Here is a 14,934-nt window from a genome sequence, read left to right on the forward strand (position 1 = left end):
TTTTAGTAGCTGAGTGCTTAACTGTTTGCACACTCAGGTACTCCTTTAAGGTACACTGTTGTTGTGTACTGTCATGTCAATTTCATTCTTAGCAATCCTACAGAATAGAGTAGAACTGTTCCATAGTGTTTCCTAGGATGGTATATTTGCCAAGGATAAATGTCCTTTTGTTGTGAAAATTGGGACATGTGCATAAACAGAACACTGCCACAAAGTAACCCCCTGAGATAAAACCCAAAACCTAACCAAACCCATTGCTGTCTAGTCCATTCTGACTGATAGTGTCCTTATAGGGCAGAGTAGAACTGTTCCGTAGGGTTTCCAAGGAGCGGCTGGTGGAGCCGAACTGCCAACCTTTTGGTTAGTAGCTGAGCTCTTAACTACTGCACCACCAGGGATAAAATGAACCATAATTCAAACTAGAAAGACTCAGGAAATCACATTAGAAATGTAGAGATCAAGATGTTTCTAAGAAGGAACGTCTTTTTATGTTGTTCTCATTTTTGTTTTCTGAATGATCTGAAATGAGTTGCTTGATGATGTTTATCTGCCAGAAAGTTAGATCAGTGTTCATACTCAGAAAGAGTGTTTTTCCTTCCTTACTATTAAACTAATGCTATTAAAAAAATTTTTTTTTTTTTATTATACTTTTAACTTTCTTGGGATATGAGAGATGATGGCTTCATACTGTTGAAATACCTGACCCAATCTGAACTTGCAGTCAAGAATCAAAGCCCAAAACAAAAACAAACAAACAAAAGGCTAGTACAGAAGGGTCATGTTTTATGAATTTTCGTATCACTTTTGATGCTCATAAACTGCACAAACTGCGCCCTCAATAAATATTTGCTGAGTTTTTTAAAATGGAAAAACTAACCTCTTCTTCAAGTAAATACACACAAAAAAGAGGTGTTTTTCAGTACTTCCTCACGAGAACACTACTAACAGCCCAGAAAATATCTGACTCCGTTTTTAAGGTAAAATAAATCCAAATAATACTGAATGTGACTTGGTTATGCTAAACTGTTGTTCCGGGCTCAGTGGGTACTACCTGCTAACTACAAAGCAAACAGAATCTTTAAAAGGTTTTCTGAGATTCAAATGCATTTTAAAAGGCTTCCCAAAGTTGGAAAATGAATGCAAACCACATAATGTCGGTCATCAGGCTGCCAAAGTAGTCTCTCTAGTTAAAAGACAGCTACTTGGTTTTCTCTCATTTGGGATCCTCAAGTGTGATCACAGTTATATTGATTTTGATATAAAGGCTTTACCACTTTTCAACACAGGGTTAAACACAAGATGGCTCAATGCTATTAAAAAAAAATGCTATTAAGAATCATTAAATCCTAAAAGTGTATGCAAAACCTACAAACGCAGCCACATCCAAGGGTTCTTCAGCACTCAAAATTTCCTTACTATTTCAGGACAGTGGAGCCATGGTGGTGCAGTGTGGTTAAGGGCTCTGCTGTGAACCAAAAGGTTGGCAGTTCGAATCCACCAGCAGCTTCTGGGAAAGCCTAAGGGGCAGTTCTACTCTGTCCTATAGGGTTGGTACAAGTCAGAATTGACTCGACGGCAACAGGTTTTGTACCAAAGACCTACCCCTAAATAATGTTGTTCAATTTGAAATGTGCACTAAAAAGAAAATAAGGAGACACTAATGAAAAATACAGGTGAGGCATTTCCTTTATACACATAATTTATTTTAGGTAGAACGTTCTCTCTTGGAATTCCCCTAAGAATTCTTATGCCACTAGGAATGACATCACATAACCTAAACCACAGCACTGTAGTAATGGTTCTTGGAACGAAATAACACACAACTTAAATCTGGCATATAGGGAAGTCCCTGATAATTGCTGGAATAGGGACATATAACATTTTAAAGGTTATCTATGCATTATTTCATGTTATTCACAAACATTCCTGTGAAATAGGAGAGAGTTTGTTATCTGTTTCACAGAAGAAAAAACCAAGACTGTGAGAGTTCATAAATACTAAAAACTAGAGTTTATAAATAGTAAACCAAAAAACTAAAGCAGCTGTCATCGAGCGGATTCCAACTCATGGCGACCCCATGTGTCCAGCGCAGAACTGTGCTCATACGGTTTCAAATGGCTGGTTTTTTAGAAGTACAGCACCAGGCCCTTCTTCGGAGGCACCTCTGGATAAACTTGAACTTCCAATCTTTTGGTTAGCAGTGGGGTGTATTAACCATTTGGACCGACCAAGGACTCCATTTACAAATATTGGTGCCAGGCTTAAAACCTGAAATTTTTCCAACAGCCACACGAATTCATTAGAACCTCACCTGTCCTATCTGCTGGAAGAGAGCCTAGTGGCTGGGGAAATAATTAATTATACAAGCACTGATCAGGTGCTTTCTCCATTACATATAGATTATAAAATTGATTGTTTCTCTGCACCTGAACTCCACGGCTACAGCTTTACTCTTGTAAATGTATATAAGGGATAACTGTCTCTAGCAAGCTGAAAAGAGACAGCAGGGGGAACGGAAGAAAAGCTTGTTTGGCATAATCATCACTCTGAGATGTGAAAAGGAGCCAGGCCTGGTAGATGCAGCCTAGAAGAAGGGATTGGTTCCATCAGAGTACCCCCAAATTCAAGTGTACGACTGGGGTCAGTGCGACATTGCTTTCCATCTGGGCCCCTACTTACAAGGTATGAAAGTTCCTGGGTGGTGTAAATGGTTTGCACTTGAGTACTAACCTAAAGGTTGGCAGTTCTAACCCATGCAGCAGTGCTGTGGAAGAAAGGTCTGGCAATCTACTTCCATAAAGATTACAACCAAAAAACCTATGGAGTAGGTCTACTATGTAATACATGGGGTCGCCATGAGTTGGAATCGACTAGATAGCAACAGATTTGGTTCCGGTTTTGATCCTTGGGTAAGTGCTTTATTGTTACTTAATGCAAGTTAGTTCCCAAATCTTTGTTGTTTATATCTACACAGCTCTTTTAAATTAATGATATGTCAGTTAATTATGGAGGTTCATGTCATTTAACTAAATACCATCTGTGTTGCTAGGTGCCGACCAGTCATTCTGACTCGTAGCGACTCTGTACTCTGGTACAATGAAACCGAAAACTGCCTGGTCCTGCACCATCCTCATAATCATTGCTATGTTTGAGCCCACTGTTGCAGCCACTGTGTCAATCCATCTCATTGAGGATCTTCCTCTTTTTCCCTGACCCTGTACTTTACCAAGCATGATATCCTTTTCCAGGAGCTGATCCCTCCTGATAACATGTCCAAAGCATGTGAGATGTAGTCTCACCATCCTTGCTTCTAAGGAACACTCCAGCTGGACTTCTTCCATGACAGATTTGTTTTTTCTTCTGGCAGTCCATGGTATACTCAATATTCTTCACCAACACCATAATTCAAATGCATCAATTCTTCGGTCTTCCTTATTCAGTGTCCAGTTTTTGCATGCATATGAGGTAACTGAAAATACGGCTTGGGTCAGGCACACCTTAGACCTCAACTTGACACCTATGCTTTTTAGCACCTTAAAGGTTTTTTGCAGCAGACTTTTCCAATGCAATGTGTCTTTTGATTTCTTAACTGTTGCTTCCATGGGTACTGATTGTGGATCCAAGTAAAATGAAATCCTCGACAATTTCATTTTTTTTTCTCCATTTATCATGACGTTGCTTATTGGTCCAGTTGTGAGGATTTTGTTTTCTTTATGTTAAGGTGTAATCCATACTGAAAGCTGTAGTCTTTGATCTTCATCAGTAAGTGCTTCAAGTTGTCCTCACTTTTAGCAAGCAATGTTGTGTCATCTGCATATTTAGGGTTGTTAGTCAGTTTTCCTCAATCTTGATGCTGTATTCATCTTCATACAGTCCAGCTTCTAGGATTATTTGCTCAGCATACACACTAAATAAGTGTGGAGGAAGGTACAACCCTGATGCCCACCTTTCCTGATTTTAAACCACGTAGTGTCCCCTTGTTCCGTTTGAACGACTGCCTCTCGGCCCATGTGTTCCTCATGAACACAGTTAAGTGTTCTGGAATTCCCACTCTTTACAATGTTATGCGTAGTTGCTATAAAGAAACTTTAATTCTATATTCTAATCAGGGCTTCTAACCCCGGCTAAGAATTTGCATTACTAACAAGTTCCCAGAAAGTTATACGTAAGAAGCACCTGGGGATTTTGTTAAACTATAGATTCTGATTTAGTACACCTGGGGTGGAAATGCAAATTCTCAACAGAGAACTTGTTAGAAATACAAATTCTCAGCAGAGGCTCTAACTGGAACAAACTGGTTCAAAGCCCTGCTTCCAGTGAAGTTTTGGATTCATAAGATCATAGAAAATTGTTTGAATGCTTTAAAACACAAATTTAGTCAGGAGCAAATTCTTGGAGATAAAAGAGATCTTCTTTAAACATAAGCATGAAGTTTAGTCAACATATAAAGCCGTGTGGTGATTTAAAACACTACTGCACGGCCAAGCATGCTCCTGAGAGTATCTGTAAGTATTTAAGGACGTATTCCTGTGACAGAATAATTGCTATTGTGTTGCTCAGATAGACTCAGACCTTAGACGTCCCAGCCCTAGACCACCAATTGCTTTAATACTTATAAAAAGAAAAGATGGCATTGGACAAAGGCAGGCACTGGATATATTACTCCACAGAGAATCTCATATGCTTTATTTTTACTTTCTAAAATATGAAACTATTTTTTCATGTTTTTCAACTTAACTCTATAAACCATAAGAGTGACTGACCAAACACAGTAAATCACCCAAATAATGCAAAAGAAAAAAATGAAGTCCTTAGCAAGGACAGAGAGTGCTGCTATGTAATACTGTATTTCTATCCAAATAATGCACACCTTCTAAGTTTGTTTGGCAGCTGTGCCCTCCCCCAATGAGGTATTTTTGTAAGCGTAGCTATACCAATTTTTTTTTTTAACATGTCGCTGTAAAAAAGAATTAGCAGAGCGCACTTATCGAGGTAGAAGAGTGCAGCTGGCAAACAAACACAGAAGGCGTGTGTTATTTGCATAAAAATATGGTACCTTTCCTTATTAACGTTATGATCCAATTGCAAATGTCTCGCATACAACCAAAACGATCAAGACAAGCACTTACTGTGCTTCTGTTAGGATGCTGTGCCTGCACTTGGCACTTGATGACCTGTTGTAAGCTGAATGAGTAAAAATGCTATGTTATTAGTTGACAATCTGAACCTTAAAGTTAACAGTCACTAGTTTTTTTTTTTTAGTGATTCCAGGATGACTTCCGGGACATACCCATCATCCTAATCACACCAGCACTTCCTGGATCTGGATGCACCTGTGAAGCTTTGTGGACAGCACCGGAGTCAGTGATTATATATAGTTCTTTTTATACTTTCACCAAAACACTGCCTTGTACCCATGGTATAATATCAATTTGACCATGTCATTTATAAACCCATCTCTCAGGCTTTGTGATATATATTTCGTAAAAGGTTTCAATAAAGCATACATCTTTCAATATTTTTCATGTTTCAAATTACTAAAAATATTAATTTATAGTAATGGGGGACATTCCTGCTACCTTAACCATTTACTATTTACAACCTGTCTACTGTACTAAATGACCTGTTTTTTACTATAAAAACAACACATGCCTATGATATCTTTAAACAAGTGAAAGCATTGAAAAAGGTATTAAGTAGAATGCATCAACTCCTCTTTTTTGCCAACCCTTATTCGCTCTCATACAGTTTGTTGCTGTCTTCTAGAAATTGACAAAGTGCATTTCAGATGCCCTTTTCATAGAGTTTGGCACAGCTGTACATATCTGAAGGCTCTGAATGACTTTTCCGACATATTGCTTGCATACTTCATATTTTGCCAACATTCCTTCTACCATGTGCACACAGGGAAATCTATGTAGTTTTCAAAGAAAGAGGGCAACGAAAATTAAATCGTAACAGACTTAAAAGGCAACTAACCTTTTTCCACCTCATTCAGATTAGCAGCTGGCAGCGACAAAGACAGAAGAGACAAAAGACTTTTTACATTGCAATACAACAGCAGAGCACAGGAAGCCAATGTGTAGCAATTAACAGCAGAGAGAAGGCAGGGTGAGAGAGCAACCTGAAGCAAGGCTTAATTTCTTACCTACAGCCAGGCCAAACGCACAAACATGGAGAAAATGAGGCAAAAGGTAAACATCATCACAGGGAGCAAGAGATCTATGTCTAGATCAGCTGACTGAACAACTAGCAGCTTTACTTTGTAAGAAGCACACTTAAAGGTTATGCCTGGCCATCGGAGATCCGGGAAACAAAATGAGATAATGGTACAAAATGGGAAAATTAAAAGAGTTCTCAACATTATTCACAAAATATATTCTAAGCCTTTATATCCATTTTGCATGGAAACTTTCATTTTCCTGAATTTATGGAATCCCAGTAAATACAATGTTTACAATGTGATCCATTTTGTATCATACTCGTGTGTGGTCCCAGGAGAAGGCGGTTAACTAAGATGCATAGTCTTGACATAGCAGCAGATCTAGGGTTCTGACTGTTAGAAAATATGGAAAAGGCATTTTTCAATTCAACACCTAAGTCAGCACTAAAGCTTAAAAAAAGGTGTCCATTTTTCAACATTACGGGGGCACCATGTTGACAATTTCCATTTTTACAGGTTTGAGCTTGTGTAATTCCAGGAACTCCTTGCAAATTTACCCCCAAGTCATGCCTTATGTTGAGAAAGGACAGGACAGTGAGTCAAAGAGACGAAATCTCTCATGTTAGAAATTAAAACTTCAGGATGAATTTGTAAATTTTTTTTTCATACTTCCAACATCCTACCTCTGGATCCTTGGCATCATGATATTAAGACTCATAGTGAGTTAAACTTTAAAAAAAATTAACTTTGTCTGAACATTACTAGCAACGAACAGTCACACACGTTAGGCAGCAAGAAGGGCAGGTAATGGGGTGAATTAGGTAGAGAAGAAGAGCTTTCATGAGTAGGGTGCCGAGGGCAGAGGGACATGTAGATAATAGGAAAACTACATTACCCCTTACAACCTATGCTGTCAATCCCTGGAGCAGGCAGGCACAGAGCGTTTTCTTCTCTAATCAATCAATAACTATACTGTGATGTTTTGGACACTCAGGGCTTAAATAATGTTCAGTACATTTCCCAATGGTGATTCATTTTATTTTGAATATTTCTATCTGTGTTTTATAGCCTTCTCATCATACCACAGCTTCTCCGACAAACTTCAGTTTGCTTTCCGATCTCTGACTTTTCTCCATTAACCACATTCTGACCTTTCTAACCAGGGCCGAGTTACCCAATAAGCAAGGTAGGCACGGACCTGATTGTACCTTCCCACCAATCTGCAGTGCATAATTTCACCTGTCCCTCACCACGTCAAATTGCTCACCACAGATTAGCGAGTAAATACAATGAAGCTCCTGTGTACCTTGCTTAATGCAAGCTGGTACATACCATGCTTATTGATTAATCTGCCCCTGATTGTCTTAATCTAGGTGCCAAATGAAAAAACATTCACCACGTTAATTTACAAGCATTTTCCATAATGTTTTATTTGCTCCTATTTAATAAGAGTTCAGTTTCTTACTGCATGGCTTTGAAATACAGAATGAAAAAAAATCTTCAAAGAAAAAACCAACTTGTGACTTGGATGATTTTTAAACAATGACAACATTATTATATCCCCTGAACATAGTGGGGTTTCTGTTCCCAGATCTCACACTCATTAATCAGATTCCAAAGTTAAACTTCAAGCAATACCAAACCAAACCCATTTCCGACGCATTGAGTCCAACTCATAGCAACCCTACAGGACAGAGTAGAACAGCCCCATAGGTTTTCTAAGGAGCACCTGGTGGATTTTAACTGCCAGCCTTTTGGTTAGCAGCAGAATTCTTAATCACTAAGCCACCAGGGTTTCCATAAAACATTACAGTCACATTAAAAGGCAATTCCTCCCTACCTGCAGACGTGGATGAAGCAGGACATGAAACTCAACAGTTCAAAGTATACTTTCCTATAATTAAGTGCCCGTCTACATGCCCCTGATTTCAGAATCTGCAGATGGTCATCTGATATGTGGTAAGTGAGGTCATCTCACACATGGGTGAAAACACTGCAGCTAATAGATGAGTCATAAATGTGTCCTAGTCGAACTCTGCCTAGCCCAGAAGGCCCAACCCAAAGTTACAGTGGTAGTATCTCCATGCACCTTATGCCATGTACTTTCTATTGATTTCAATAGTTTTGTTTATCCTCTGCTCAAATGAAGGCAAATGGATATTTTCAAAGCTACGACTGGAAAGACCAAAGAGTCTCAGTTCTTGGCTAGCACTAAATGGCTCCTGACAGATAGTCATGGCAGGTTCCCATATGATAGCTTCTATAGATATCACAAAATATGATACTATCCTGGCTAAAAATTGCTTTTGCTAAGCTTTGGGCTTTTATGATATGTTTCAAAGAAGAAGCTCTGACACAGTTGGGAAGGTGAGGCTTCATAGCATTTCTCTGAAGTTGTCCTGAGCTAAGTCACTTAGGATGGGAAAAAATAACTGTTAAAGAGGATCTGGTATCAGGACAGGAGCTTGGAAAATGGAGGGTGAGAAGGTACGACAAAGACTGAAAACAAATGCGTAAGAAATAAGGAATGACAAATGTAAAGACAAAACCAGGGACGCCTTCAAACCAACTCAGCTGTCAATCATCATAACAAAATCATGGAAGCACTTGAGAAGTACAGTGCTTTCGCATGTAGCTAATCAGTAAGAAACTCCTGATTTCTGCGATGAAGAAGGCATTGGCTAGCCAAAGCATGCGTGAGATACATAGGGCCTGGTGTTCAGAGTAGGTTAAAAAATCAAAACCAAACCCACTGACCGTACAGGACAGAGTAGAACTGCCTCATAGGGTTTCCAAGGAGCAGCTGGTGGATTAGAACTGCTGACCTTTTGGCTAGCAGCTGAACTCTTAATCGCTGTACCACCAGAGCTCCCAAATTAAGTAAGGTCTTAAGACCTTTCCATAATAATTAGGACAAGAATGGAAAAGAGAACTATTCCACTCTTCTAAGAAAATCTCAGGTAACAGATCTTAGCGCAAACACTGGACTTCTCAGACATCTCTAATTCAGCCCATCTAATGACTCCCACACTCAGATACTCCATGGGCATTAAAATCCAGACATGCAGGCTAATAGGAAGCATCCCAGTAATACAGGTGTGAGTGTCAAAGCTAAGTGATGCCTAAACTTTACCCAGCTACTTCAGAATGGGTGCATCTTGGATGTACCTGGCATCCTTTATTCATACAAAATGTTAAAGTATGTTCAAATTCTGCCCACCAAGCAGTCCAAGAACTATATATCCAAAAGGACAATTTGGTGACAAAACATACTCAAATGTCTACTGGAAACTTTGGACGAAAATACTTTACATGGCATCAGGTGCGTCGCTGGAGTTAAAAAAAAAAAAAAAAAAATCGCAGCATAGAAAAGGCAGCTTCTGAGGCACGCAAAAGATTCCAGGTGCCAAAACAGAATCCCATTATTCTCTCTAGCATTTTTTCCCATGGGAAATACCCAGTGCCGTCGAGTCACCCATAGTACTTCCTAAAATGCTAGGTTTGGATATTACATAAAAGTTTAAATTTCATTTATTTTCCAACAAATTCAGGGGAAGTTAATCATACAGATGTGTTTTTATCTTTCATGTTTAGAGATGTTTTTAACCTCAGCCTTCTCACAGTTCCTTCACCCTCTGTTATTCTTAACTATGTATCAAATTACAGGAGAATACATGTAATTCATGAAAAATGCTCAGCAAAACAAAAATGGTATTATGAATAGAGCAACAAAATCTATTTCTTCATTTTTTTTGTTACAGATAAAACGTATAACTTCCTCTTTTTCTCTACCAATCTTTAAACTAAGTGACTTATGAAAGGAAAGCTTTATAATGGTGAAGTTTCTTATTTATAACCACAAAAAGCTTAATAGAAATAGATATTCTGACATAACAGCGAAGTCATTAAACTTGATGTTGTCTTTCTAGCAAATTGGTTTATCCAAGGAAGAAGTATAGCAATTTGGATAGTCTTTATGAGATTTATCACTCAAAGACACAAAATGTAAGAAAAAAGGTGATTGTTTCATAAGACTATCCGAAGTACTCAATATCTTCATGTTTGAATTTCATTTTGAACGCCATGGGTTACTAAAGGAAAATACTTGGCAGGCAAAAAACAAGTAGGGACCTGAGCAAGCTCAAATGTCTATTTATATTTTGATTATGCAAAGAAATGCCATCTATCTATCTAGTTAATAATAATCGAAGCACAAAGAAATTAAAACAGGGCTTATTCAAGCAGTTATTCTTTATGTATTTAGGGAGACCATCCTATTTCTAAAAAAACAAAATGACTCTACGTAGGCTAGTTACAATGAAACTTTAAAGAGGAGAGGAGAGAGTAGAACAGAAATTAACCACTACTGATTGAACCCTGGGCCCCCTTACTGACATCAGCAGACATCAGGTTACTACGTGGCTGCTGAGAGGGGCATTCGTGTGCACAAATCTTTTAGGTATAGTCTGGAGGTTTTAAAATTCCATTATTCAGGGAATTCCAAGGGTTATCTCTCAGGAAGCAAGGAAAACTACCTAGAGTTGCATTCTTTGCATTAGATAAACTGAGTTAGTTTATTGCTAACAAATGTTACAAAGGGAGTTTGCAAAGACTTAATCACTGTGTCACACTAGGACTCAGTTTTTATACACATATGTACATATATCTACGTATACACGTCTATATATGTACATATATATACATACATATATGTATATTTGAGTATATATGCATATGGGTTGGTTTGCACAAGGGAAATGCTTTGCACAAAATGCCATTCAATTGTGGGAACCAAGTTTCGGTGCGAGAGCTTCTCTTTGCTGAACTGCATGATTTTATGACAGATGTCTCTGTCCTAACTTAGCTTAAAAAAAAAAAACCAAACTCACTGTCGTCAAGTCGATTACGACTCATGGTGACCCTATAGGAGAGAACAGAACTGCCCCACAGAGTTTCCAAGGAGCACCTGGTGGATTTGAACTGCCAGCCTTTTGGTTAGCAGCCGTAGCTCCTAACCACTATACCACCTGGGTTTCCGAACTCAGCTTGCTGGGTCTTTATCTGGTTGACTGAAACCATCTTTAAGTCCCTCTGTTATTTACATTACATCTAACTTCCAAAACACTGACCAGTTACTGACTAATAAAATGGTTTACTAAACACATAAAACTTAGTGGCAATAGTACTTTCAAACAGATACACCGATTGATGACTTAGCATTTCTCATTCTTCATACCTGTGTACTCAGGTGGGCAAAGACAGGTGTAGTTATTAATTCCATCAACGCATGTAGAATTATTTTCACAGTCGTTATCTTCACAGTCATCAATATTGACTTCACAATTTTCTCCTTCAAACCCATCAGCACAAATACACCTGCAAGTCAGGGGAAAAAGGCAAAACATATTTTTGCTGCATTTTTAAAACAGGCAGTTTAAATACTGAAAAAAATACAAGTGCAAGTATGCTTGCTCATCAATTATGGAGCTTCATGGGGCAGTTCTACTCTGTCCTACAAGGTCGCTATGAGTCAGAATCAAATCGATGGCACTGGGTTTGGTTTGGTTTTTGGTAACTAAAAGAAACTGACCTTTAAAATGTGTTTAAATAACATGTTTAAGCACCGCTTTAAGGTAAAAAAACAAAACCAAACCCAATGCTGTCAAGTCCATTCTGACTCATAGTAACCCTACAGGACAGGGTAGAAGTACCCCATTGGGTTTCCAGGGAGCAGCTGGTGGATTTGAACTGCCCACTTTTTGGCTAGCAGTTGAAACTCTTAACCACTGCGCTACTGGGGCTCAAATGATTTAAGATAATATTCCCCAAACCAGAAACCATTTGAAAAAAAAATCTTATGTTGGCTGTAAGACAGTAAAGATCTTCATAATTCTACAATTCAATAAAGCCAAAAAAATTTCAAGTCCAAACACAAGCAAAATTTACTCTACAGCCCTAGATACCTTAATCTTTAGTTGTGCGCTAATAAAATAATTCGTGCTTCTTTGCTCACAAATGATGAGAAGCTGGTTCTGACTAAAATCTTAAAACATCTACTACCTATGTGTTACGTCCTTGATGTCTAGAAACAAAGAGTTCTAAAAACAAAATTTTGTTTTCTTCCCAATTACCAAATATGAATCTTATCTTTAACTTTCAATAAATACAATTTCCTCCAGGCACAAAACATTGCACATTTACTCGTGAATAAGTATCAGAATAATCTCTGGTTAAAGTCTAGATAAAAAAAAAAAAAAGAAACAGATAATTTCATAATGGAATGCAGAAATGAAATATATTTCTTCTAAAAAGTGACATTTCTAACAAGCTGTAGTAGCAGATTAGCATACTTATGTGAAATTATCAGTGTCATTTAATAAAGAACTCTATTTCATAATTCATGACGTACATCCGAAATAATCATACTGTACGATTCAATAACTCCAGATTAAAAATGTTCACAGCATGTTTGTCTACTCACATTGTGGCTTGGAAAGGAATCATTAATTTTCTATTTCAGTGGGACCTACATCTTATCATTTGCATGCCTTCTGTTAAAGAAATATACAAAACAACAGGTGAATATTTGACTTGCAGGAGGGGACTAGTTGGCTATTAATAAGCATCAGAGAGCCAATACTTTGTCTTGCCCTTATCTGTCTTGAATAATCAAAATGTATGCATGTGTTTTAATTCCTTGGTTTTGCAGCATCCTGAGCTGAGAATATTATAGTGTGTCCAGGTTTTTTTTTAAATTTTTTAATATTGTAGTATCTCCAAGATGGACCAATATATATTATCTTTATCAGCTTTAAAAGTTTCCTTTTTAAAATAACTTCCTTTGATTTGAAAAAGAAAATGATTGTTTGATTAGTTATTCTTAGGCCAGCACTTCAGAAAGAGAAGATCAAGACTAATGACAGAAACCTACCAGAATCCACTCTTTTCTCCTTCTTTTAAGCGGCAAGTTCCTCCATGTTGACATGGGTTACTGACACACGCATGGATTGGGACATCGCAATCCTGCCCCTGGAGAAGGAATGGTTAAGCAAGATTGGGTCAAAATACAGTAGTTCTCAGCACCCGGTGAAAGCACACGAGAATCAGGAACCCACACACAGAAAAACTGTTGTTTTCAGACCGTGGCTCCACAAAAGCTTCTACTTACCTTGAAACCGTACGGACAGGTGCACCGATAGAAGTCAACTGGGTCGTTGTTGCAGGTGCCATCATTTTTACACGGATTTGATAAACAGGGATTACATTTAGCAAGAATATTAACATCCACAGGACCTAAAAATAAATGGAATAATATTAGAAACTGAGGCTTTCTTAAAATTGTTTTTACGCCTTAATGTAACAGGAAATTTTGTGCCAAATCATTGATCACATATCTACGTGTGTTTCTCTTCCATGATGAAACCAGGTATATCAGTAGCATCATAATACACCCAGGGATTCAACAGGAGGCCTGTGAGACTCTCTGACATCAGAGAGACTCAAGGTTGCTAGCATAGTTGGTTAGTATTTGACATTAATGGTGCCAGTGTGGCAGGGTCAGTCCCCTAACAGAGCCAGAGCTTATGTGACTGTGTTCCATGATGATGGCCTGCACCTTAGCCTCAGACAGCTGACATGGAAATATATGCCCCTGGTCCCACAAAGGACTGTGTGTGTGCGTACATGTGTGTATATGCACACTCATGTGTGTATGTGTCGGGGGTAATGAATAAGTAGAAATTCATCACTGCAATTAAGAGAAAATAGCAAGTACCTACTCTAATGATATTAGTCTAGTAAAGCTATTTTCATACAGGAGAGACAAGACAGTGCCATTTTTTAGGCATATGGAAATAAACCAAAAACGTAATCTCCATTATATTCTTCTCCTTATTCTTCTGATTAACTTTATTTTTTAGCCCATTAGTGCAGCAGATACTGAATACACCATGGACTGCCAGAAGAACGAACAAATCTGTCTTGGAAGAAGTACAGCTGGAATGTTCCTTGGAAGCCAAGGTGGTTAGACTTCGTTTCACATACTTTGGACATGTTATCAAGAGGGACCAGCTCCTGGAGAAGGACATCATGCTTGGTAAGGTAGAGGATCAGCAAAAAAGGGCAAGACCCTCAACTAGATGGATTGACACAGTGGCTGTAACAATGGACTCAAACTTAATAATGATTGTAAGGATGGTGCAGGATCAGGCAGTTTTGTTCTATTGTACACAGGGCTGTTAGAAACTGGAACTGACTTGATGGCATCTAATAACAACAATGCAGTCAAGTGATTGGTGAAGCTTCTGTATCTTTCTCTCTGAGCAGAAAACATCATAGGAATGAACTCTATTTGTAGTCTCATCTTTTGGGGCATTTTAAAAATCTCATGATCCACAAATGGCCTAGATTAAATGCAGATTCAGCTGTAACCATTTTTTTTAGTTGCACAGATGAATTTCATAAATGGCTGGCATTGTGGAAACGTGCTATACTTAATACAATTACATTCCACCACTGCTGTTTTTTGCAATGTTTCCTTTTGGAAACTGTGTCTGATGAGGGTAAGGACAAAGTGACATCTTTATATATAAAGCACGAATATTTCATAATATAAACATTAATTATATTTCTGCTATTCCAAGGAGCATCTGGTGGATTTGAACTGGCAACCTTTTGGTTAGTAGCCAAGCTCTTAACCGCTGTGCCACCAGGGCTCCATCTGATCTCTCTGTACCTCTTTACTCTCATTGGGGCAAGAAGCAGTAGTCCCA

General features: G+C 38.3%; 1 protein-coding gene across 2 annotated transcripts in view; it reads right to left on the bottom strand.

The window, feature by feature from the left end:
- SLIT2 (slit guidance ligand 2) overlaps positions 1–14,934 on the bottom strand; it is a 417,531-nt gene that overhangs the window by 45,501 nt on the left and 357,096 nt on the right. For both annotated transcript variants that reach the window (XM_049886437.1, XM_049886436.1), the window contains exons 27-29: positions 13,332–13,456; positions 13,095–13,192; positions 11,400–11,539 (exon numbers count right to left, since the gene is read on the bottom strand). In XM_049886437.1, the coding sequence (XP_049742394.1) occupies positions 11,400–11,539; positions 13,095–13,192; positions 13,332–13,456 (363 nt within the window). The remainder of the gene's footprint in view (positions 1–11,399; positions 11,540–13,094; positions 13,193–13,331; positions 13,457–14,934) is intronic.

Source organism: Elephas maximus, chromosome 5 (assembly GCF_024166365.1).
Source record: "Elephas maximus indicus isolate mEleMax1 chromosome 5, mEleMax1 primary haplotype, whole genome shotgun sequence".
Lineage (NCBI taxonomy): Eukaryota > Metazoa > Chordata > Mammalia > Proboscidea > Elephantidae > Elephas > Elephas maximus.